The 25,903-nt window shown below is 39.4% G+C and overlaps 2 protein-coding genes across 3 annotated transcripts; both read left to right on the top strand.

Annotated features, from left to right (window-relative positions):
• Positions 1 to 662: 662 nt before the first annotated feature.
• Positions 663 to 9,912, top strand: inpp5jb (inositol polyphosphate-5-phosphatase Jb). Its single transcript, XM_062417640.1, has 12 exons — positions 663 to 1,156; positions 2,184 to 2,291; positions 2,518 to 2,626; positions 5,293 to 5,409; positions 6,898 to 7,073; positions 7,298 to 7,409; positions 7,772 to 7,881; positions 8,083 to 8,281; positions 8,807 to 8,944; positions 9,089 to 9,172; positions 9,247 to 9,351; positions 9,568 to 9,912. The coding sequence occupies exons 1-12, from the start codon at positions 663 to 665 to the stop codon at positions 9,910 to 9,912; spliced, it is 2,097 nt and encodes a 698-aa protein (XP_062273624.1).
• A 6,032-nt stretch (positions 9,913 to 15,944) lies between these two features.
• Positions 15,945 to 20,908, top strand: mat2ab (methionine adenosyltransferase 2Ab). 2 transcript variants are annotated; one of them, XM_062418201.1, is made up of 9 exons: positions 15,945 to 16,182; positions 16,895 to 16,972; positions 17,062 to 17,184; positions 17,305 to 17,417; positions 17,520 to 17,663; positions 17,754 to 17,972; positions 18,053 to 18,235; positions 18,349 to 18,482; positions 19,076 to 20,908. In XM_062418201.1, exons 1-9 carry the CDS (start codon positions 16,089 to 16,091, stop codon positions 19,176 to 19,178), a joined length of 1,191 nt encoding a protein of 396 aa, XP_062274185.1. In that variant the 5' UTR covers positions 15,945 to 16,088; the 3' UTR covers positions 19,179 to 20,908. The 2 variants fall into 2 exon arrangements, with proteins under 2 accessions (XP_062274185.1, XP_062274186.1); XM_062418202.1 differs by having other exon boundaries at positions 18,349 to 20,908.
• The last annotated feature ends 4,995 nt before the right edge of the window (positions 20,909 to 25,903 follow it).

Here is a 25,903-nt window from a genome sequence, read left to right as displayed (position 1 = left end):
TGGACCATACAGCGGTTCCTCATGTTAGTGCGTGGCAGGTGCTCTGAGCTGATATGAACTGACTGAGCATCTCCCTGGTTACTGGAGGACTGGCAGGCAGATTAGGCTGAGAGCAGAGAGGATAAACTGTGTCCAGGCTTATTTTCTCCATATCTCCCATTCAAAAGCTCTGGGATGTTAGGACAGAAGAAACATAAGTCCTCCCACTCTCCAGTTTTTGTGTGTATGTATTTTGTTATTTCAAATGTCTTTCATCACTATCTGCAGCTGGAACAATCTGTTTCAGGGCCATGAAAAGGCAGGTAATTGAACAGTCACGATGGTGGGAGCCTGAATGACTCACTCAGTGCTTGGTCAACAGGATCTCATGACAGTCCCAGTCAGCTGAATAGATTTGTCATTTATGAAAAAGGCTGCATGTTGTGCTGTTCAGTGTTTCCTCCCTCTTTTCTTAGCTTCTTTTGATTGTATGGTCACAGAGATAGATCCTCACATGGATCCTTTCATGTAATTTTGATGCCACAGAAAAATGTTTTCTTCAGGTTCAATAGTGTAAGATGTTCTGGATGCATGTCAGTTAAATTCCTAAAAATGCTAGCATAGTGTACGTCTCACAAATATAAACATTTCTATAATGTTCTCTGTCACAGTCATCTTGGGAAATGGATCAAGATAATCAGATGCAAGCAGACAACCCAAGTGGAGCAGTAGAAGCTTTGACGACTCCAGCTCCTCCACCTGATACAGCAGTTTCAGCAACAGATCCCACTGCCAGCCAGCCTGCAGCACCTGCCAGGCCTCGACGGCCCCAGAGAAGTGCCAAAATAGAGGGCTCTGTAGACATCTGCGAACCCGAAGCTGAACCCAAAGCCGAACCCAAACCAGTGGCTAATGAAGATGAGTGCACTCCTGATGGCAATGCAACAAGTCATCCCAAACATTCTCGCTCCACAGCTGTCAAACCCTCAGGAGACCGCATTGCACCCAGGATCAAGACTGGTCCTAAAGGTCCGGGACACCATCCAGTTAGGGCTGCCTCAGTCCCTCACCCACCTGCTAGCAGGTCTGTGCCTCCCCACCTGAACCCTCATGCACAGAGAGCCCTCTCTGTTGCAGGTACAGCTGACACTCAGGCCCAAACTGTGGAAGACTTCAGGCAAGTTCCCTGATCATTGTGTGTGTGTATGTCTCAGCATTCATGTCTCAGCATGCCTCCACATAGCCTTTCACTCCCAGACAGCTGAAGAAGATTAGCAGTGCCACATGTAGCATTTGTTTATATACTTTTACAATTAACACTGCAAGGTTGTCTGACTATGCAGTAGCAAACATATGAGGTACATGGTAAGTTTCCTAAATACTGTGATCATTATTATTTAACACTATTATTAGTTTCAGTGACTGGAAACATTTGGTTTCTTCAACTTTTGAAGCTTATAATGTATTTTCACAACCAGAAATTAAAATTCAAATAAATGATTTACTGTAACTCTCATTAATATCATTCTCCCAAATGTTGTCTGCATACACTGGCTTGCCATCTTAACATTTGAAGCCTTTATTTTTATGGGTGATTGTGGGTGATTTAGATTTCCTGATTCACATAACCTGCATGGAGCATTCAGTGGTGTTAGTTTAGATGCTGCTCAATATATAAAATCACATTAAATGGATGATACTGTAATTACCTTTTATTAAAGGTGTAACACAGCTCCTTACACAGGCTTTTATTTGAATTACTACTGTTCGCTAACCACCCTAATTTATGGTAATAATTATTTTCATGGAAAGAGAACTTCCTGGATGTCCCCATCATCACAGATTATTAATGTGCATTGTAGTGTACTGTTGTTTTTACTTTTTTTTATTGAGTTAAAAAAAACAAAAAAGTAATGAATAAATAAATAAATAAATAACTAAAGCGAAAACAAAAAAATAATATAAAATTAAAGTTACTCGTGTCAATCATGTCAGTGTGTCGATTGTATTATCATAATGGAATTGACGAACTGACATGATGTCAATCATCTAATTAAGTGTACAGTCAAGAAGAGAATAAGAGATAAGAAACATATGATACATTAGGATGTATTAGGGTCTCACTCAGTCTATAGGTTATGACAGCATGTTGTGTAGGAGATGAGTGTTTATAAGAGATATTACATAACACTCTTTGTCAACAGGGTGCACATTATCACTTGGAATGTAGGTTCAGCCACGCCACCTGATGACATCACTGCTTTGCTCGGCCTGAACGTGGGTGATGGAAACACAGACATGTACATCATTGGGTGAGTGGCAGCAGTTATCCAGTTTCTTCAACATAAAAGCTGAAGATTCCATTTATATTCACTTGTCCTACATTGACAGTGCAGACAATGTCACTAACGAGCAGTCTCTCTCCCTATGGCAACGATTCTCTTCCATTTATTAATCCACCATTACATTATCAAAGCAACCTCTCTTCACTTCCTCCTACGTCTGTCTACTGTTGACCCTATGTTCTTTTTCTTCAAGGCTGCAAGAAGTGAACTCTATGATTAACAAAAGGCTGAAAGATGTCCTCTTCACAGACCAGTGGAGCGAGGTCTGCATGGAGAGACTCAGTCCCTTTGGTTATGTGCTGGTCAGTAATGGCTTTTCTATAAACACACATATGCTTGCTCTCATGTTTTAAAATGCTAGACAGCATGCATACGCATTATGTGATCGCTGATGAGATCTCTGCTTCCTGCCGCTGTTTCAGCTCATTTTGTTCCCTGAGCAACGGATGGAGTGATAATTTATAACAGGCGTGTAATGTCAGCGTATCTGCTATCTTCCACTGTCTGCTGTGCTCATTGTGCAGAGTCAAGTTTTTGCTGTCTTCTGGTTTCCCTCCAAATATACTAGATCATGTATTTAAAGCTTTATTTTAATAGGTGAATTTTGTACAGTGTTTTGCACATATTGAATGTAGGATAATGTAGGAAATACTAATAAATTTCTATTTTGTATATCATGAATAACATTATAAGCAAGGCCATATTTATATGACTAGTGTGTTGGTATTTCGCATATTTAAGTTTAAGTTTAAGGGCACATACCGTTGCTAGCAGTTGGTGTTCATCTGGCTGCATCTGAAACGATGTTTGGCTCTGTTGGCATGGTGAGCCAGGGAGCGTGAATCAGCTGTCGAGCTGAACAAGCTAGACAAATGTCTCCCAGGGTGCAGTTTTATTTTTGGATCACGTTGTTGTCAGTGTTGATGGGCCTCTGACAGTGAGACTGATGCTGGCCTCCAGCTATCTCACGGTCTGCTACACTGCTTTAAACCTTGTCAAAATCATCTCGTCGTGACCTTTTTGTGTACTCTGTGCTGATATTAGCTCTGTTAGTTGGAGTTTGTCAAGCTGTTTAAGTAGGAGATACACAGCGGTGTCAGTAGGAATCTGTATAGTCATGACCTGGTGGACAGACACATAGTAACAAGATACCCTATCTCTTCTTTCCGCTCACGAAGGCTCATTGTCAGGTTCAGACTGTATCAGCTGCAAGCATAGCAGCAAGAAAGCATTCTCAAATCAGCCCCTAACTACAGAAGCATATGGACAACAGGACTGCTGATTGTCGCCATTATTTCTGTTCAAGTAAGCTACAATTCAGACGCACAAATTTGTAGCCTCCCCCCCCAGCAGAATTTGTTGCATTATGGCTTTGTTTATGATTTATTACACTGACTGCACTAGCTGAAACATCTTAGCATGCATTGTAATATAACTGAAGCTTCCAACTTTATAAGCCTTCAAAACATATGTCAAAAATTGAGGTTACATCATATTTTATAGTTTTGGCAAATTATAGAATAAGAGGAATAACAGAGACCTGCATTTCTATTAAATGCAAGTTAAAGAATTACCAAAAGGAATTACCTATATTACATGTCAACAAAACTGTGGTGTTCAAAACTAATCTTAGGAATGCTTTTAGTTTCTTCAAAAATCAAACAAATTAGATGACAAACTGAGGAAGAGGGTGTGGATGTTTTTGTTGTAATCAGCATTAGAGACCTGCGTCATTAAGCCTTTATTTTGCAAAGAACTTCCTCCTCTAATTTCTTAGGCTGGCCTGTTAACATCACACTTGTTACTCATAGCTCATTTCTTCATTCGTGTGTGCTCTACAAGGTCAAACATACACCGCTGCACACATGCACTCTCTTGCTCTCACACACACATACACACATATGCACATGCTTGTCTTTGGGCTTAAATGTCTTTCGTGTTCTAAGCCAAAATGGCAGCCTTCAGGAGTTCTTCCAATGTTCACTGATGTTAATAAGAAATGCTTTTCAACCACGTAGGCAAAGGTACATTCTCTCAGACTTCACACAAGTGCACACACGCAGATACACACACATACTCATTGTCTGCGTCCACATATATAGACAACAAATAAAATCGGTCCACTTTGCGGTTCAGTAGAATCCATTACGCAACAAAGTCGTTCAAATAGCCAGTAAGTACTCAGGCGGGAGGGTCTTCAGTCACGTGGAGATGTGTGCCTCCATTACTGCCTACAGGGCATTTCAGGCAGGGTGTGATCATTCTTCTTCGGCCTATGGTTGGGGGGTTGGGATGTGTGGACCACAGGAGAAAGAGAGTGAGGGAAGTACCATAAATATCTGGTGAGGGGCTTGACGTAGAATGTAAATACTTGATCTTGTTCTGCTTAACTAATGCCCCTCTTGTACAGTACAAATATATATATGCACTTTTTTTCTATCAGTGGTCAACAAATGTCAAAAGCTGCATATGTATGCTTGTAGCATAAGAAGGAGTGCGCCAGATGATGGTGTAGGGCTCTGAGAAAGGAAAGGTCTGCACATCAAGCGCCTACAGTGTGTACATCACATTTCCCCCTACAAAGTGGTTTGTTTCCATAGTTAGGATAGACCGCAAGCTATGGCCTCCTTAATGTGTAGTGCTTCATGTAAAGTAGTGGGAGAGCTGGGCCACAGACTCCTGCAGGGCAAAATGGAAATGCAAGTGGTTAGAAAGAGGGAGAGTGCAAGAGGAGGGGAGGGGAAAGTGAAGCTGAGCAGCAGAAATGGACACACACCAAGGCTGGAGAGAATTTGCTTATTGAAATTTCAGTGCAACTAAAGGAGATATTCACACAGTTACCTTTCTGTGCAAATTGAATTTAATAGCTGTCCTCCTTGCAGAATTATGTAAAATGCACCCTCATACATCTCACTCCGTAGCTATTCATATTGTGGTTGTTCGTCATATCTACCTGTTTGTCCCTCAGGTGACCTCCCAGCGGATGCAGGGGTTGTTGCTACTGATCTTTGCCAAGTACTACCATCTGCCCTTCCTCCGTGGAGTCCAAACTGAGACCACACGCACTGGCCTGGGGGGTTACTGGGTAAGACGGCCATAGAAACGTAAACCATTTAAAAAGAGCAGTACAGAGGACTACAATTTGGGAGCGGAGCGAGTTTAAGCTCGCATTACTGTCATTGATACCATGATACAGATTGGAAAGACACAAATTATCCATTACAGTTTCTACACCCCGATTCTTCTTGGTTTGTAACTGTGTAATTTGTTAGCTTTATTCAGAACTGGTGAGGATGTTGCAATAAATTCTTTAGAGCATTGAGCAAATGACCCAAAATATGTATACACAGTGCTGCTTGGAAGCTTGTGAACGCTTGAGAGTTTTCTCTATTTCTGCAGAAATAAAGCGTGATCAGATTTTTACACAAGTCCTAAACTAGTTAAAGGGAACCCAATTAAACAAATGAGACAAAACATCAAACTTATTTATTTATTTATTAAGGAAAATTATCCAAACATACATTTTCAGTCGGTATATGAACCCTTCCTTTCAGTGACCCTCTTTGGCAGCAATATCTTCAACAAAATGTTCCGGTCACTGTTTATCAGCCCCGCACATCAGCTTGGAGGAATTTTAGCCCACTCCTCCACACTCAGGGATGTTGGTAGGCATCTTTGCATGTCAAAGTAGGCATGAACTGCCCGCTTCAGGTTCCTTCACAGCGTTCATATAGGATTACAGTTAGGACTTTGACTTGGCCATCGCAAATCATTAACTTTCTTCTGCTTTAATCATTCTTTGGTAGAACAACTTGTATGTTTAAATGTATCTTTATCTAGTTTTAGGACTTGCATTGAAATCTGATCACATTAGGTCATATGTATGCAGAAATGGACCAAATTCCAAAGGGTTCACAATCTTTCAAGCAGCACTGTATATAAGTTAAAGACTGGAGCAATGGCACACCAACCATAATATCAGGCCTTTTTATTTGTTAGTCAAATGTCGCACCATCCAGTTTTATGAAAATAAGGAGATATATTTTGGTATCTCACAGTGAGTGCACACATAACGAAAACCAAGACAAACATGTTGGCACATTTTGCAGCCTTTACACTGAAATATCTTCCATGTTTTAGCGAGTCAGAGCAGTTGGGGGAACAGTGGGAAGAAAACCGCAGACTCATCCTGTCCCCCTACTGTGCACTTTGCTGTCAGCATTAAATATTCACTCACCAGTCCTTAATGAATAAACTTCCTGTTTCCTCTAGCAAACACACACACACACACACACACACACACACACACACACACACACACACACACACACACACACACACACACACACACACACACACACACACACACACACACACACACACACACACACACACACACACACTACTCAATATAGTGAAAACACTGACATACCAACCACTGTCTGTAATCACTTTTAAAGTACATATATTAATTTTGATTTAATACATTTTAATGCCCTCTCACTCTTTTAGCAGTGAACATCGTCCTCTGTTAAATAAGATTCAACTCCTCATCTGCTTGTCTGTGTTACAGGGGAATAAAGGTGGCGTGAGTGCCCGCATGTCAGTGTTCGGTCACACCATCTGCTTCCTCAATTGCCACCTGCCAGCTCACATGGAAAACTCAGACCAGCGCATGGAGGACTTTGAGAGCATCCTGCAACAGCAGCAGTTTGAGGGTCAGGCTGCCACCGGGGTTCTTGACCACGAGTAAGACACCGCACAACCATGCACGCACACATACAGGTGTATATATCTGTCTGATAAGCATGAATGAAGATTTTCTTATAAAACAGATACAGAAATTCTGATTTCTGGTGTCGAGTGTCTTACATGACTTACAGCCTAACGTGACTGTATGACTGGGACTACACAAACTGATATTCCTTGTGCTCATATCTGTTTGAATTAATTACATTACTCTGTTTTAACAGTGTGGTGTTCTGGTTTGGGGATCTCAATTTCCGCATTGATGCACTGGAAATGCAAGTGGTAAAATCAGCCATCGATAACAACAAGTTTCAAATGTTGTGGGAAAAAGATCAGGTAAAAATAAAGGTTGTTTGCTATTTATAATGACAGAAGATTGTGAAAATAACTTTAACTGCTCTACATGTACTCTATCTGAAAAGCACAAGATGTATGTTGTATGTTAGCTGTTTTAATAGTAGCAGTAGTAGACTTTAGTTTATATAAGAATGCTTGTGAAGATTTGTCCCTTCACAAGCTTAGATTATGTTGAAAAGCCAGAAAGTAGATGATTAAATATCAAATTTGGTGGACTGTGATATGTGTAGGTTGAACCACTAGAGGGCAACAGAGAATACACTACTCACTCACAGGAGCTTTCATTAATAGCAAATGAGAAATGCTTGTTGAGTGATGTCTGTTCATTCTCATTGTTACAGCTAAACATGGCCAAAGACAGTGAGACAGTGTTGGAGGGGTTTCAAGAGGGGCCGCTTAAGTTCCCTCCTACTTACAAGTTTGATGTTGGGACAGATACATACGACACAAGGTTGGTGATGCTGCCGGCGCTGCTTTGAATTCTAGGCCACTGACCGGATATCTCAGTGCCTGGCTCAGTAATATTTAAACAAAGGTTCTCACCAGCCTGGGGACCCTTGAAGATGCCTTTCTTTTCTTTCTTGCACATATTTCTACTGAAATTGAAATTTCTCTCTTTTTTGCTACGTCTCTCTTTCTGTTCCTCTGCCAGTGGAAAGAAGCGTAAACCAGCGTGGACTGACCGGATCCTCTGGCGCCTGAGAGCCACCGCACCTGCTGCCACTGCAGGGAAGCGTGGTTCCATTTTGGGGCTGACCAGCGGGACCAAAGTGACACAGCACTGCTATCGAAGTCACATGGAATACATTGTTAGTGACCACAAACCAGTCTCATCCATCTTTACCCTGCAGGTGAGACACACCAGGCCACCACTGTGAGGGACCCACATTGAAAGGGTATCATTGGGGCTGGGTATCCTAAGAAAGTTTTTTTGATACCGGAGTTAATACAATACCATGTTTCAGCACCTAAAATGACCAAAAACAGAACTGTTTGAGTTTCCTTAGTTTGAGAACCTTGATGTTTTTCTCAAAAGCCTTTTTAGTTGGAAAAATATGTTACCAATAAATGAATGCTTTTTGTTTTACTTTTTTTATTTATGTACGAGAACATGAGCCTAAATAAAATGCTAGTCTAAACCTAACAAATTATGATTTATATCAGGAAATATCCAGTCCAAAAAAAGAAAAAGTAAACAAGACTAAAAATGTGACTAGGCATTTATTGCCAACTTTCAGTTTAACAGTTTTTAATAATTGATGTAACTGATGCTAAAACTATGGAGGTTTGATCCCCTGCCCTCAGTTTCATCTAATGTTATTTTAGAAATCAAATCTTAAAATTTGCATTGAATAATTATTTTTTGTTCTCTGTAGTTCCCATACAGAGTGGATATTCCCCTGGTCACACTCACAGTGGAGGATGAGTGGAATAGCATTGCTGATGCTGTAGCAAAATTCAAACTGACACCCAGCTTTGCTCGCAGCTCTTGGGACTGGATCGGACTCTATAAGGTAACAAGTTTTACCTTTGCTGGTCAAATAATGCATGATAAATCCATGTCAGTAAACCATCAGCGGTGGCATAACAAATATTTCTATGCTTATCCAATTTTAGTCAAGTAGAGACTGATTGTGATTTTGCTTCTGCTGCCCTAGGTGGGTTTCAAACACCACAAGGACTATGTGGGATACGTGTGGGCCAAGCAAGAGGAAGCTGATTTTCTTCGACAAGAACATCAGGTAACCTGAATGCGTGCTGAATTCTCTTCAATTTTCTTTCACATTCAATTAATGTCTTACAAACTGTTTTCCAGGTAGCGTTTACTGAGGAGGAATTGCCCAAAGGCTCAGGGGACTTCATCTTGGGTTACTATAGCAACAACATGAACACCATTGTGGGTGTAACAGAGCCATTTCAGGTAATCACAATACAGTATTTTTGATGTAAAAAATTAAATGCATTATCTTTTGCAAGGTGGCATTAAGTATGATATAAGCAACCAGTGCTACAGATTTTACATCCACTGCATCTTTACACTTGCATCTTTACAGTTGTTTTCATTCCCTGTACATTTCTCTTCTCCATATTCCACCTCCATCATCTCACTCTTTTCCTCTCGTTCATCTCTCCCCAGATCCAGCTTCCTACTTCAGGCCATGACAGCAGTTCTTCAGACAGCTCTGACTTCAGCTCCGAAGACGATAGCACTGTTGTCCACATGAAGACAAGGTCCCGTAGTCCCAGTCCACGCAAGAGCAAACACCGCAGCCACCGCAGCGGCAGCCACGGACGCAATCTCAGCCGCTCTGGCAGCCCTGCACAGGCCAAGATGAAACAGCCCAAAGTCACTGATGGTTCTCCATCCAGCACCACTGAGAAAGCTGATAGTGGGTCCACAGTATGCCCAGCAGAGGGCAGCAGCAGCCAGCCGTCTGCTCCTGGGGAGAAAGACAAAGACTCAGAGGAGTCAGGGGTGTGATACTGACCAAGTCCTGCTCTTGTCATACGTCATATAGCCAAATGTTGTGTCTTTCATTTGATACATCCACTGCACTGTATGTTTTCTGCAATGAAAATGTACAGTTTCTAATGCCATCCTTTTCAGGAACTGCCGTCTGGTTTATTCAGAAGGCTTACTTTGCCTTGATTTGATTTGTTAAGCTGTGCACATTGTATATTTTTTATTTGTAAACTTTTCAGTCTGTCCTGTGTTTCTTCTATCTTTGTCCGTTCTCAGGTGTGGACAGTACAGGGAACTGACACCTTGCATTAGAAAATACTCAAGGATTTATGGTCATGTAGAGTAATGGCTGCTTAATAATTTCTAGAGCCAACTTCCCCATATTCCAACAACGGTTTGAAACTCTGCACTGGCAGTCATGCTTTGATTTTGAGCTAAAGAGCATGACATACATCATACAGACATTGCTCACAATTATAGAATCATTCACTTTACTTGTGGGAACATGTATCTATTATGAGACAAATCCACTCAGACCAAGAGGACCATGCAGACAAAAATACATTTTATTCTAAAACTCCCAAAAAATCATCAGTTTTGTCAACAGTCACTTGTATTTAACTTTCTGTAAATCTGCAAATGGAGATAGCCATACTGTTGAACTTGGCCGTGTGGATCTACACTTGTGGGTAATCCCTGCTTTGGAAATTCAGTGGGTTGTACACATCAACATAGTATATACTATAACATGCAGAGAGCATCTCAAATGGCCAACTAATAGGAGTAAAGTCCCTACAGGGGTCATAAAAACAGAGCAGAACCAAAGTAAATGGAGGTTGGGGTTTAGGGGCCTCTGCCTGTGAGGGTAAAGGCCTTTAAATAGACTGCATTATCAGTGCAGTGAGATGTGATGGCCATGGACAAGCTGTCAGCGAAGAAAGCGTAGTTGTTTTGCCAGAACTAGATGATGCTAGCCTTATGACCACTAACTAGCAGCTGGAATAATATCTGTCACAGAACAAAACGTATTTGCGTATTACTTTGACACAGATACCTTTTATATGAGTTAATGGGCCTTAATCTAAATCTGGCTTTTCACAACAGCAAACTTAAACATTTTTAAACAGTAGTATTCAAAATTTGACTTTCTGAATAATGTTTTCAACAGTGAAGCAAGAAAAAATCTAACTGGTTATCAATCTGGATATCTCTGACAAATGTGAGCAGAAACTCTACTATGTAGAGCTACTACAGGGTTTTGCATTATACTGTAAGTAGTATGATACAAAGCTGACATGTTCCATTATTGTGAAATATTACATTACTAATGTGATATTTCAAATACATGAGTTGTCATATTAGATGCTTTTTTTTAAATATGGTTTTGACGTTTCTGTTTTCTTTTCATTTAACCATGTTCATTCATTTGTTCTCTCTTGCTCACCTTCCTTCACTGATCCTGGTGATTAGCTGACAGTGTGCAGTCATGATAGTTGTGTTGCATTGTTACCATGTGACCTCCAATGCACCGTCTTAGACACTTTGTACTTTTGGGCTCCTAGCACAGGACAGTGTATACTGTTGTAGCTGTAACCTCAGTGTGCGTGTCTATAATCGGTTTTTGTGTGTATGTGTTTTTATGGAAGTGTGTGTGTGTTTTTGAGATGGCGTGTATGTGTAATTAGCAGTGGCAGTGAATGGGGTGCGACTGTGTTTGCATGGTTTGCTGCTGGACATACTGTACATTCCGGTACTGTGACTTTTGTGCCGTAAAGTGCTGTTTTTGACTCCTCTTTGTCATAATTGTGGCTGTGAAAATTGTTAGAAAAACATGGTAAGGACAATATATAAATTTAACTTCCGTGTAATGTTAGTTGAAGAAAATGCAGGACAGTTATGCCTGCACAAGTCTGAAATTATTTGAATCATTTCATAGTGCATTTATGTATTTTCTTTGTTTTAAAATAAAACATACATGACATTTGTTTAGAGTAACAGAGTAAAAGAGTGTTAGAGTGTTTAGAGTAAAAGATTGTATGAATTTTGTCCTACTTTAGGTAATGTAGATAAGTATGATCAGTACTGCGGTTATGAGTATTGACTATTGTGAAATGTTTAAGAAAAAAATGCTCTGTCTACAGAATGTGATCGTTTTGTTTTTATGTGGCTAAAATAGAAGAATATGTATGTAAATGACAAATATGAAGTATAGTATAAAAGACTAAATAGCAGACAATCTATGCCACAAAGTTTATTTTACGTAAATTAGCTATTTATTTTCTTATTTAACTGTTCAATGAGCCTGAATTCTGCTGGCCAGTGAGGGAGCATTATTTCATTGGAAATGTCAAAAGATATAACAGAATATAGATAAAAGTTTTCCTTTTCTATTTGGGAATATGAAGAGAGAGCCTGATTTCTCTAGTTTGCATTTTAGTAAATTCAAATCGGATGTTGCTTCTATATTATGATGTGTAGATTGTTTAGTCTACATGTGTTTGTATAACTGTGGATGAAATTGACCTGAATACAAAAGGAAAAAAATACAGCAACATTGTGAGATATTTGACTGGATTTTTGGCATATGAGGATGATTAAAAACATCTGTTTGGTGAGGTAAGAAAGTTTTTTGAGGAGATTGCTTGCATTGTTCTCCTACCCAAAAACCAGTGCAACACTGTCCAAAGAAATAATATATTCCACTTCAAATTCTGCTGTCTGTGTGTTTCCTGAGTCTGTTTATTGTCATTGTTTGAAAATTGGGTGGTACAGCATAATCAGTTATTTCTACGGAGTTGATGCACCATACTGTAACAAGGACTCCAAAGTAGGGTGTGTGATGTGGAGATGTTGTGAAAGCATGACATAACTAAAGAGTTGCATATATTCTGGGAGCACCCTAGTGGTCAAGTGATTAGAGCACATGCCACATAATCGCAGCATCCCTGGTTCGAATCTGGCCAGGGACCTATGCTGCAGGTCATTCCCCCCTCTCTCTCCTTGTTTCCTGTCGCCCTTTCTGCCAGTTACTATCTAAATAAAGGCAAAAAAGCCCAAAATAAATCTTAAAAAAAAAGGAGAGATTGAGAAAAGCATTGTACATGAAACAGTGATTTAGGGTAAGGGTTATGGGTTTACAAAGTAATTAATCTAAACTTCTAAAACCTTTGAACAAATAAGCGCAGGTGATATTTCCTTTAGCCAATCTCTATAAAGGTCATCATCTTGAATTATGTACAAAAACTGAACTTCTAATGGTTATCAGTAGCAGAGTGGACTTCCACTCCTTTAGTAATCTTCGCGCAGCCTATCAGCTTGTGGTGATTTGGGGATTGTTTAGAGAGGTTGTCGCTTGCTATTTTGGTCTTTCTGAACAAGCAGAGCAGTACATCCTGTAGAAGGCAATAGCAGGTGCATCTTGCATCATGCTCTTGCCCTCTGAAAAGAAAGTGTCCACCCTGCAAATTCACAGTGACAAATGATGCAACACTGGTCAGGGATTGAATCTCTTGTCTTAGTGACACTAAACACCATGTATCAAGTAATAATAGTTAAATTGACTGGCTAAAATGACACAGACTAACAATACAAATGATGCTGCAATGCTTTAAGTGTGAAGAGTCTTGTTTTTAGGGGAGGTTTTTTGTTTGTTTTTTTAAAAAACAAAATCAAATTTGCAAAACTGAATATTTTTATTTTGGCGGCTTCTCTTTAAGAGATACGAGATACACAAGTGCAGAAGGCAATGTTTGATGTTTGACCTTTTACCCTGGTGATATGAGCTACTGTGTGTCTGTGGAATAACTATCAGTACAGGGGATATTAATGTTTCCTTTATTCTTTATCTCACATGATAACGATAAAAAATACTGAACAGCCACTGTTATATAACCTTCACAGTGACTGGCAACTGACTTCGGTTTACAAACATTGCATGGTTAATATATTATAACTCACCAGTGTGGTTTATGATGTAACACCTTGCTTTGATTGAAACATTCCTGCTCCACACCTTCACAAATGCTGTGTCACTGTGACAGGCAGTATTTTATACTTTGCTAATACCTTGGAGGAAGGATTATCAATATGTACTGAATATCAAATATTCATGATGACATGCAAAAAAGGCGTACAAAAGCTGTGTTGATGAATCATTGGTCTGAGTCACAAACTTTGCAACTACAATCTCTACCACTTCATGTACTTCATATTCTGGATAAATGTATCTTTTTTCTTTGGCTATGACAAATATATGAACATATTACCATTTAAAACCAGTTCTTAAGAGTGAATTCAGTGTTCATAAACTGAAACCCCCTTACTTTAGTTTTTGGCCTCCTCAAAAAACAGAAGGAATGGACAAGAAAATCTCCTTCTTTTGAGCTAAAGCCTTGGTGAACCAGTCCTTATAGAGACATGAATTAAATCCATCTGCAGCCCACTAAGGAACAACATGTTCACAATCAGAGCTTTTGATTGTATTATACAACAGTGCCTGAAGGATAAAAGGAAGATAGGAGCTTTTTGAATAAAGTATAATGACGTTATGCTGACAAATAATATCATCAACCTCTGCTCTGCTCTGCTCTCCGCTGTCCAGCTCTCACGTTATTGTGAATGTATTTTGAGGTTTATCTGGTTGTTTCGCCAGGGAAGTACATGTTCTGATGTTTTTGTGATAGCTGACATAATTGCAATCTATCAGATCAGTTATACCAGTGGGTGTTACTAATTAAGTCTAATAATTGTTTCTAGGAGACACTTACTTGTTGTCTGATAAACAAGGGCTTATAAAACACAAGAAGAGTTTCCTATAAGGTAACATAAAAATTAACAGTCATGCTTATTAGTTACTTACATTTGTAAAACAAATAACTTTGGTCTGACATTATTATTTTTATTAGGCATTAGGCTTGTACAACAACAACAAAAAAGCTTTTAAACTGAGAATAATCTGATAAAAACATAAGTCTCATTGTATCAGACAATGCACAGGTAGGTATTTGATTTTTCTGTATACACAATTATCAGCTCTTTCATGCGCTTGAAATACACAAAACATGAAAGGGAAAGGAGCATCGGGTGTCAAGAATGCCTATATATATATATATATATATATATATATATATATATATATATATAATCACATAATCATACCATGTCTTAAATGTTCATGTTCTTATTTGCATAGTAAAGAGGCTTGGCCTGTGAAGGCATGCAACCCCCATGTTGTTTAGGCTTTTTGTGTCAACACTCTGGTACATAAGGGAGAAAGTTATGATATACAATCATGTTTTATATTCAGATTTAACCACTTTATGACTCAAAACTGGTAGGCCTGTACATTTGATCTAACATAACAATAAAAAAAGATTTATTTATATAGCACCTTTCAAGCAAATCAAATGCAATTCAAAGTGCACACCAACATAATTTAAAAGTAAAAAGTGAATTGAATGAGACAGCAATAAAAGATAGGTAGTTAAGATAATGAAAGACAAAAGACAGAGATATTAATAATAAAACATCACAATAGCAATACAAATATTAACACAATAAAATGATGAAATACTAAACAAAATAAGTAGATTACAATAGAACAGTAAAATGTTAATAAAACAAAACAGAATTACATGAACAAACTGCACTACATACTGGTAGTAAATAAAACAAGTTGGTAATAATAAAACCATAAAATAGTAAAAAACCAGGTTAAATAGATACGGTGAGAGTACAGAATGAGAAAAGGCTTTCCTAACATTTGCACAGCACACACCCTACACTGCAGTCCTTATTACAATTTTGTTCCCTGGGACGGCGAAGTAATGACTTGCCTCTGGTATTCTTACCCTCACACCCCAACCAATCCAATCAACGACAGCAACGAGTATTAGCCAATCAGAGGATTAGACGGGAGAGTCATGACGTCGCCGTCCTAGGAAAGAATTGCCTCAACGTTTAGTACGACAATATTCATAGGCTCGATGGTTGGGCCCGCCTCCTGTTACGTCAGCATGTCGGACTTGAAAGGATAAATAGTGGAGCTCTGCGCCATGAGGCTGAAACCGGGGATCAATACACCGAGAGACTGTAGCCGTAGGGACGACGCAGAGAAATAATAACGCACAGTAAACGTGACATTTACCTATACCATTTTTATTTTTTACATTTAGCGCCAGTACTCGCCGTCAACGATGATGAACGGACAGATGAATGGGTTTCATAACTCCCTCATCGACGAGGACTGCTTCTTGTTCACCTCGGAGTCGGTCGGAGAAGGACATCCCGGTAAGACCAGCAGCACGCCGGTCGCACATCCGGATGTTTGAATAAATGAGCAACGCTGAAACTGTTTTTCAACAACGTTTTTGCTCCCGCGTACTGTAGCGTGAAACGTTTAATAAAGAGTAGAGGGGACATCGTGCAGAAGTGGTCTTTACGGCCTTCTTCGTGAGGGGTGCGACGATGGGCCGGTGTCAAAAGCACGCGCTAACAGTCGCTAGCTCACGTTAATCTTTGCTTAACAGATGGATTTTGTGTCCGGATCATCGACAGCAAACACTACACTTGTGTCGGTATCAAACACTCGTCGGAAATCTTGGCCTAAATGCTCTAATCATCACGTTGATTTGTATTTCCTAATCGGTGCAACGTTACGTTTTCCGTACGCGGCTGTTCTTGAACAGCAACAAGGACACGGTAACATCACCCGTGTGCCTGCATAACCACATGTTTTCTTTCATTGTGTCCTCTGTATGAACCAGTAGCTTCAAGGTTAGTTTGAAGTTTGGCATGTCTGCCTTCCGTTCCTCAGTTATCTGCGCGCGCTCCCCCCGTCTCACCACACGTGCAAGTACTGAAATGGCGACTGTTGAGAGGCTCCGAGCCACTCCCACTGAGCAGGATCGCCTCGGCTCGCTTTGACCCGGTGGTTTGGTCTTGCTGCAGTCTGCTATCGGTGCAAGTAATGACGTGACATTGTTGCTGTTCTGTGTTTCAGACAAGATCTGCGATCAGATCAGCGATGCAGTATTAGACGCCCATCTCAAGCAGGATCCAGATGCCAAAGTTGCATGTGGTAAGTACATTTTTGTTAACATTTCTCCATATTCATTTTGGCTCAAATCGCCTGTTTTTGATTTTGTTTGTTTGTCTTATCTTTTGCAGAGACTGTTGCCAAGACCGGGATGATCCTTTTGGCAGGCGAGGTGACATCTCATGCCACAGTAGACTACCAGAAAGTTGTTCGTGACACCATTCGTCAAATTGGATATGATGACTCCTCTAAAGGTGTGGCATGTTTAGAATTTTATGCTTTGTGATTTTCCCTTTTGAGTTGTCTCTGAAGCCTCAACTTTTATTACTGCTTATGAATGGTGTGTTAATCAGCTGATGTCTCCGTATGCACAGGCTTCGACTATAAGACCTGTAATGTGCTTGTGGCCTTGGAGCAGCAGTCTCCTGACATCGCTCAGGGTGTTCATGTCGACCGCAATGAGGAGGACATTGGAGCAGGTGACCAGGTCAGTTTGCCACATGTGTGCTGACGATACAAAGTGCTGCTCATTGTCATCCCGAAATAACATCTGTTTAAATAAACTTACACACTGTCTCTTACTCTACAGGGCTTGATGTTTGGATATGCCACTGATGAGACTGAGGAGTGTATGCCTCTGACAATTGTTCTTGCCCACAAGCTGAATGCTAAGATGGCAGAGCTGCGACGCAACGGCACCCTTCCATGGCTCAGGCCAGACTCAAAGACACAGGTAGAGCTGCCAAATTGCCTGCTTTAAAATGTTATAAATGAATTCTTGTTATGGGTATTGGCTCATCTCTGTTTTCACCTTTTCGTGCAGGTTACTGTCCAGTACCGCCAGGACCGTGGCGCCATGCTTCCAGTGCGCGTGCACACAATTGTTATCTCTGTTCAGCACGATGAGGATATTTGCCTGGAGGAGATGAGAGATGCCCTGAAAGAAAAGGTCATCAAGACTGTTGTTCCTTGCATCTACTTGGACGATGACACCGTTTACCACCTGCAGCCTAGCGGGCGATTTGTTATTGGGGGCCCACAAGTAAGTGTCAGAGAGAGTGCCTGTCAGAAATGATGTAGCCTGAGTGTTGCATTCCTGTCTAACCTGTTCCTCTATTACAGGGTGACGCTGGCCTGACAGGGCGTAAAATTATCGTTGACACCTATGGAGGCTGGGGAGCCCATGGAGGTGGTGCCTTCTCTGGAAAAGATTACACAAAGGTGGACCGTTCCGCTGCTTATGCTGCACGCTGGGTGGCCAAGTCTCTGGTGAAAGCTGAGCTCTGCAAGAGAGTGTTGGTCCAGGTGAGTGTTACTACCCCAACACGTCTTCATTTTAGAGAATTAGGGTGCAAGAGGTTGCTGTCTGTTTTTGTACGCTTGATATAATACATATATATATATATGTGCTGTATTAGGTGTCCTATGCCATTGGAGTTGCCCATCCCCTCTCCATTTCAATCTTCCACTATGGGACATCCAACAAGAGTGAGAGAGAGCTGCTTGACATTGTGAAGAAGAACTTTGATCTCCGTCCTGGAGTCATTGTCAGGTAATGTGTGGCCTCTGAAGCCACCTGCTACTCACTGACAGAGCAACTCCTGGCTCCGTCTGTTTCCCATGTCTCTTGTCTTATCTTTTTTTTTAGTTGCCCTTTCAAGGATTTACAGTTTAGTCTATTAATGTACAGTGATAGAAAGCTTTGAGTTTGCCACATCTCTATTTAATTACATGGCTTAGTGTTAAAAGTTGCACATGTGTGCATTAGTCGGGGCAAATATCTAATTTATTAGGGCAAACGTTTACATTTGGCATAATGAAGCGTTGTAGCTCAGTTAGCTCAAGTGTCTTTTTTTAAAATAAATTTGAGTGTGGTTTCTGAAGCTGCAGTCAGCCTACTGCTCAGGGATGAGTTTGGTTGGCAGGGTAAGTGTCAAAGTGTTATGATTTTTTTTTTTTTTTCTTTCTTCCTCTTCACCAGCTGGTCTAACAAACCTCTTTGTTTTTTTGGGGTTTTTTTTGTTGGTGGTGGCTCTTGACACTGTCCACTGGCTAATGTCAGTGTTATACCTGTGTGAGTATGAATGCATGCATCTGAGCTCACTGGCTGTTACTGCTGCTAAATGTGTTGATTATGTATTCCAGGGAGCTGGATCTGAAGAAGCCCTTGTATCAGAGGACCGCGGCCTATGGCCACTTTGGCCGAGACTCCTTCCCATGGGAGGTGCCCAAAAAACTCAAATACTAAACCTGTTAAGCTTTTCCCCCCAGGCTTGTTGGTGTATACTACAGAGAAGCCTCCAAGTTCCGGGGGGTGAAATGCCCTTATCTCTTTAATAATGGTACCATTTTACACATGACTCCATCCCTCCTCCCTCACTCCACCTCCCTCCTCTTGTCTGTCTTTCTGCTGGTTACATTATCATACTGGGTCTCAGAAACGTGGATGATTTTTTTATTTTTATTTAAAGAACTGGATGGGTTCCATGAACTCATGCACCATAGTGCTTCATGTTTTCCCACGTTTTGACGTTCCCTTGCTTCCTGTTGTGATAGTCCCTGGATAGCTGTGGTTCAGTTGTTCTTTTGGCATTCCACACTTGGTAAATTTAGTCAGTTTTCTATTCCGTGTCATAGTGGTAGCATATTAGATGATATGCGTTAACCCTCTTAATTTACTGGTGCTACTGATGTAAGGAGTCTGCGCAAAATCTAAAAATTCGCAAGTCCATTTTAGAAGCAAAAGCTGACATTGGAGGATCCTCTGATCTTGCAAAACAAGTTAAGCTTCTTTGTAAACATTCCCCTTTGTCAGTCTGGTATAATTATTCCTTGACCCAGTGTTCTGTATCCCCTTTTTTGTTAGCTTTATACCCTCGTCTTTGTGGAGGATGCTAGAATGGCACAATTAAAATTCAAGGGTTGTTGCTGTTTTCACTAAAAATGCTATGCATTGCAGGCTAAGGGGCAAGTCAAATCCTAATTATTCAAGCTCTCAAATGAGCATAAAGCCTCAGATGCCCCTGCAGACCTTTGCTGTTTTCTGACGTAATACAGAAAAGTCAGAAGCTGCTATGTCACTGCTCTGGTCTGCAGAGGTATTGGTAATACTTGATGATGGAGAATTGGATTGTTTGTGCATTGAAATTCAATTTTTAAATGAGTCCTTTTAAAAAAAAAAAAAAAAAAATGTAGATTCACTTGCTTTTTTATGGTTTGAAGTGACTAAAGGCCCTTGTACTCCATAAGAATATTGATGTCAGGTGTAGCTACAGAGAAACCTGGTTCCCATCTTTATCCTTACAGGAGTTTGTTCTTTGCCACAGAGTCTTATTGGCTAGATGTCAAACCTCAATACTATTTATTTGTTCTCTGAAACGCAGCGTGGATACAGAGAAGCTGAAGTTTCAGAAGGCAGCTTTAAACTTAGTTGGTTATTGAATCTTGAATTCCTTTTTGACTTGATCTTTTTTCAGTGCTTGGCTTGAGGTTCCAGAGTGTTCTACAGAAAAGCTTTGGTCCGCCTCAATGATAAAGTGTCACTGGCTAATGTTACAATTTTACAACCTTTTTTTTTTTTTTTATTGGACGGTAGATATCATTTTTAGATGGGTTGGTTGTGAAATCCCATTTTAAAATGTCTGGTGCAAATCTTTGGCTCTTGCCTGTCCTCATAAACGGGATGGCAACATTGGTTGGTGTAGTACAGAGAAACCAGCCTTGTTTACATGGCCATCCCATGTGTTGGATTGAGGTTTGGAGTTATGGTTTTGTTTCCTTTTTACCACTCAGAGGTCATCCCGTTGGTTACAGTAAGTGTAAGAGTGCCTTTTCTATTTCCTCTGCTCCCATTTCCTTTTTTTCCCTCCCTCCAACATGCGTTCAACTTCCACAGGAACAAGTAGCTCATACTGTATAATGCTTCATGTTTAGATTGAGTTGCTTCCTTATGGTCTGTAATAAACAAGTCCCTTCAAATGTGCCGTCTCAATGTCCCTGTATGTTCACTGCATGCACACATAGTAGAATATAGTGGTTACATTAAGAAACTTGTCACAGTGAGGAAGTATGATTTGTAATTTCACCCACAACTGCTCACTGTTTAATTTAAGAGACTCTGAATTTTTGCAATTCTTCATCCTTATAAGCACCAGCTTACACAGCTGTGTTATCAAGGTTTTTGCTTTATACTGTCACCTCTTCCTAAAGGTTTGTTCAGCCCCATTGTTTTACCAATAGATATTAACCGTATATTACCAAGTTTACACAGAGCAGTAATTTCTCATTAGTTATTTCTTATGCCTGAAAGCGATGTTGAGGAAATGTTAATAAAAAAATTGTCCCTACCCACATCCTGCTTGGTTTAATAATGTTGATGTTGAAATAACAGGCTGTGCTGACCCTTTTGTTCAGTACAGTATTAGGTTTTAATTTCTAACAGGGTAACTGATAATTATGAGAAAATTACCAATGGCATTTGGCAAAGAGGGACCATCTACTGTTTTTTATACCTACCTATCTTATGGTATTCAAGCAAAATCATAGGCTGTCTAAAAAACTACCAAAATTCAAAACATTCAATTCTTTACTCTAAACCAAACTTTTGCTCTGAAAAATATAGTGCTAGCCTCCATGATAATTTATTTAAAATCCAAAACACAGGAAATCCCCCGTTCCCAGGTCACCATCTTTCCTTGATGGCAGCAATAAAAATATGAACAGTCTGAAATGTCTTCACAAATTAGCCTATGAAGTGTATGGTTTACGAATCCCAAAACTGAACACTTCATGAGGTTGAGATATTTCATCATGCACTATGCGCTGGTCTGTGATATATTAACTGAGACATAACCCTTATTTGTGCACAGCTTTGCATTCATTATTTCGGTCACTATTTAGGCCTTCTGTGTCTTCCCAGAGGGAAACATTTGAAAGCGGGTTACAGGGTTGGAGGTGGTGTATGCATCTTTCTCCTTGATCTGGTGCAGAGTTTGACCCTAAGCCAGTCCCCATTCTTACTGGCCTATTTTAGTTACATGTACTGAATGAAAAGGTCAGTAGTCTTTTAGTGTGACAGATATAATAGCTCTTTGATATTAATGATATAACCAGCTGGTTCCGCTTTTGAAGCAGGTAAAACCTGTGTTGGCTTTTCCTGTTTGTAGTTTTATGTTAGTTATTGTGAAAGCTTTGGTTGTTGTCACTCTTCATAACGTATCTCAATTAACGACTAGTTATGCTCTTATTTACTTTTCATAGCAAGCAGCTTGGCTTTCTGTTTGTAGAGACAAACATAAATATTATTAGACAACACGCAGTATATTTTATCTGTTGTAAATTATAAAATTATGGGTAAAATCTATGAGAACAAATCACCCATGGAGTTAGGTCTATATGAATGCTTGTTTTCAATGGTGTGTTGTTGTTTTTTTCCTAAGTTGTAGCCTGAGCAGTGGCACAACAAATACACAGACATTTGGACACATTAGTAGGAAAAGCACAGGTGTAAAATAAAAAAGCTGAATTCCATTGAACCGCTTCAGTTTCAGAGTCCCTGTATACATACTGGATCACTGTCACACTTCTGTGGTTTACTGGGACAGTTGATAGCAACAGAGCCATCATCGGTGTCTTTAGTGACAGGTGTGCTTTTCTTCTTTTGAGAAGCATAATCTGTGTGTTTTGTTTTTTCCCAGTATTAATGCACCACATTAACACTGGAAAATATGATTATAAACAGTATATAACATGTAATTAGGACAGGATGTAGTAGTGTGGTTTCACATTAATATATATTATGCAAATAAATCGGACTGAAATCTCTCTGTCTACCACATAGGGCTGTAATTACCCTTATAATGGTCCTGAGAAGAATTCATTATTACCACTGACGTTATATTTATCACTTGTCTTTACTTCAACATCCACCCTTTTGAAACAGGAAGGACAAGGATAATATGCTGCGGGGCTTAGGCACAGCATCAACTATGCCAGTCAGAATGAGCAACCTGTTCACAGTAAATGATTCAGCTTTCAGCAACTGCATTGCCTAAAGGGAGGAGCTCATTTCTGCTCTTTGTGCAACACAAAGTTTTCAACACAAACATTGGTCACAAGTTTGAGCATATTCGATTTCCTTTTGCTTACTTGAATTTATTTCAAGTAACGTACCTAATTAGTGATATTGCAAGTATGCACAGAAATTTCAAACAGTAAAAACATTAACATATGGTTTTTGCATCAATTATTTTGTCAAATCCATAGTGTTGTATGCCTGAGTCACTGAGCATGACATAAAAGTGTCCTTCTTTAATCACAGGTTATATAAATGCTTTATAGAAAAGCATCACTCCGTTCAAAAGGCACCTATTTTAAGGAATGACTCACAAGTAACAGTCAATAAACTAAACACACAGTATTTGCAAGCAAACCATCAGATGCAACAATTTGCTAGAACACACTGGATGGCCTCATACTGTAGAGGGTAAACTGGCTCAATATGTTTGTGAAACTATTTGCTATTTTGTCATTTAGTCTCAGCACTGAATCATTTCACTTAACTCTTCATTCAGCTTCCACCTTTTCTCAGCTCTGCAGCGCATTCTAAGTTATTTAACTTAAAGGAACTTACATAACATTAAAACCATTTGAAGTGTTTACAATTAGCACAGGCACGACTGGATTCTTCAGTAACCTTTGTCAAACGTATAAGGACTTCACATGTATATGACATACATGAATTGATAGCAGTTCTCAGACACAACAAAACCTCTGTGACTCTGCTTGCTTTCGCAGGTCAGCCTGCACATTTGGCTCTTTGACATTTTGCAATCGTAAACAAAGCAAAAGGATTTTGGAGTCCTTGGTGTTGGTGAAAGAAAACAAGCATGTAACAAGACACTATCATTGTCACTTAAGATACAGGAAATAGAGCAAGTGGCATGGTGAGATCAAGTTTGTATATCAGTAATTGTACAAGCAATTGTGATTTTTATATTTCAAATAAATTCTCATAAACATATTACTCATAAAATCCCATTTCATTACTATACTGTTATAATATCAATTAATAAAATGTAATGCTAGCTAACAGTTACAGAAGCACTGAAGTCACAGATAAAATAGACACGTGGTCATAAGGCTTAGAGTTTTGATAAACATTTTGTATATTATATTTTTGATTGTAAAGTGAGAAAGAGAAAGCAAATATGAAAAACCACATTATTCTCAGTATTATATGTGTGTGTGACCATCATGTATTCAGAATTGTCCTTTAGGGCGCACTCACACTAGAAAGCACACTAGAAAGCATCTTCACAAAGTTGGAAAAAGACAAGGACGTGTCTAATCTGTGAGTTGTAACAGAGGAGGACATAACAGAGTTGCAATGTGCGACTATGTGTGGGGTCACAAGGTCAGCACAGTAGATTAGGAAATTCTGAGAAACTGCAGTTTATTTACAATTTACCAGCTATTTGCTCAGTTTCATACTAAGAACAAGTTTGAGCAGAGCAGCAACATTTCTGGGTAAATGCCAGCAGCACAATATTGTTATCAGTCTTCCCCTCCTCTTTAATCAGCTGTTCTCGGGAGAAAAAAATAAATCACATATTGTAATATAGTAATTTGAAATGCATTGATTAAGTTGATTGCTGTGAGACTCTGGGACTTTTTTTTTGGCATTGTGGGATTTTTGTCTGTCAACATGTGTTGTGTCCATGCGAAGTTAAAAAAAACGTCTCCCTTTCATTTAAACAATGAAAGAATCTTGGTGTCCTAATGGAATTTTTGTGAATTTTCTGCTTGTACTGTCCCACAAATTTGACAAGAAAAAGAGACAGAAATGTAAGAATAAATACACACCTCCATAAGATACACAGCATAATATTCTGCCCCACATAAACAAATCCAGCAAGTAAATTCAAAGTACCTCTGTTTGTGCTTAACAAAGAGTATGTTACACTTAACCCCAAGACACACTTCTGCCATGTTTGTACAATATTTAAATTGTGAGTAAATACTGATCTTAAACTGGTTTAGTTGTTCAAATTGCATTTACTAGTGAAGATGTGTTTTCAGTAGCAAATTAGTGATATTGCAAGTATGCACAGAAATTTCAAACAGTAAAAACATTATTAACATATGGTTTTTGCATCAATTATTTTGTCAAATCCATAGTGTTTTATGCCTGAGTCACTGAGCATGACATAAAAGTGTCCTTCTTTAATCATAGGTTATATAAATGCTTTATAGAAACTTCAACTTTGAATTGCATTTAAGAACATAACATTAAACATCTTATTAAAATTACATAAGAAAGTCCACCTCTGCAGTGATAAATCCATCCATACAACACATCATAGACAGTAAATGCAAACACAGACCAGGATGAACTAATTACAAGAGAACTGAAGGTTTGTGCAGTGAAAATAATATTGTACAATAATAACACAACTTTTATAGTTATTTAGAACGCGTATGTTTGAGGAGCCCCAGAGGAACACTTTGAAGTTATGTTCTTCAGACTGCCTGTGCTGTAAGTCTGCAAGTGTTAAATTAAAAATAAAAAGATAAAGATAAAATCTACTCCAGAATGTGTGTGGTGTACCTGATATTAAGAAATAACACAATGGTAGACCTCACATTGTAGAGAAAGCTTGAAACAGATGAATGTGATGTAAGAAAATTCAATTGATTCAATTCCAAGAATTTCTGTTCATTCCCAGTTCTGAAAACCAGATGTCAGTTAGTTTTGAAATATCCAATAAGACACGTTTGGGCAGTTCTCACTAGACAGGGCCTGAAGGGTATAACAACAATAATAGTGTTAAGTAAGTGACATACTTACTAATAACTGTGTTAAGCAATGATAAAATTAAGTAAACATTACATGGTACAGTGACCTGTTCATGGTACCATATTTCTCTTAATTGGTCCTAGATATGAATACCTGCTTTATATGAGTACAGATTC

Source organism: Scomber scombrus, chromosome 4 (genome assembly GCF_963691925.1).
Source record: "Scomber scombrus chromosome 4, fScoSco1.1, whole genome shotgun sequence".
Taxonomy (NCBI): domain Eukaryota; kingdom Metazoa; phylum Chordata; class Actinopteri; order Scombriformes; family Scombridae; genus Scomber; species Scomber scombrus.
The sequence above is the reverse complement of the archived record's forward strand: the minus strand, read 5'-3'. Positions and strand labels throughout refer to the sequence as shown.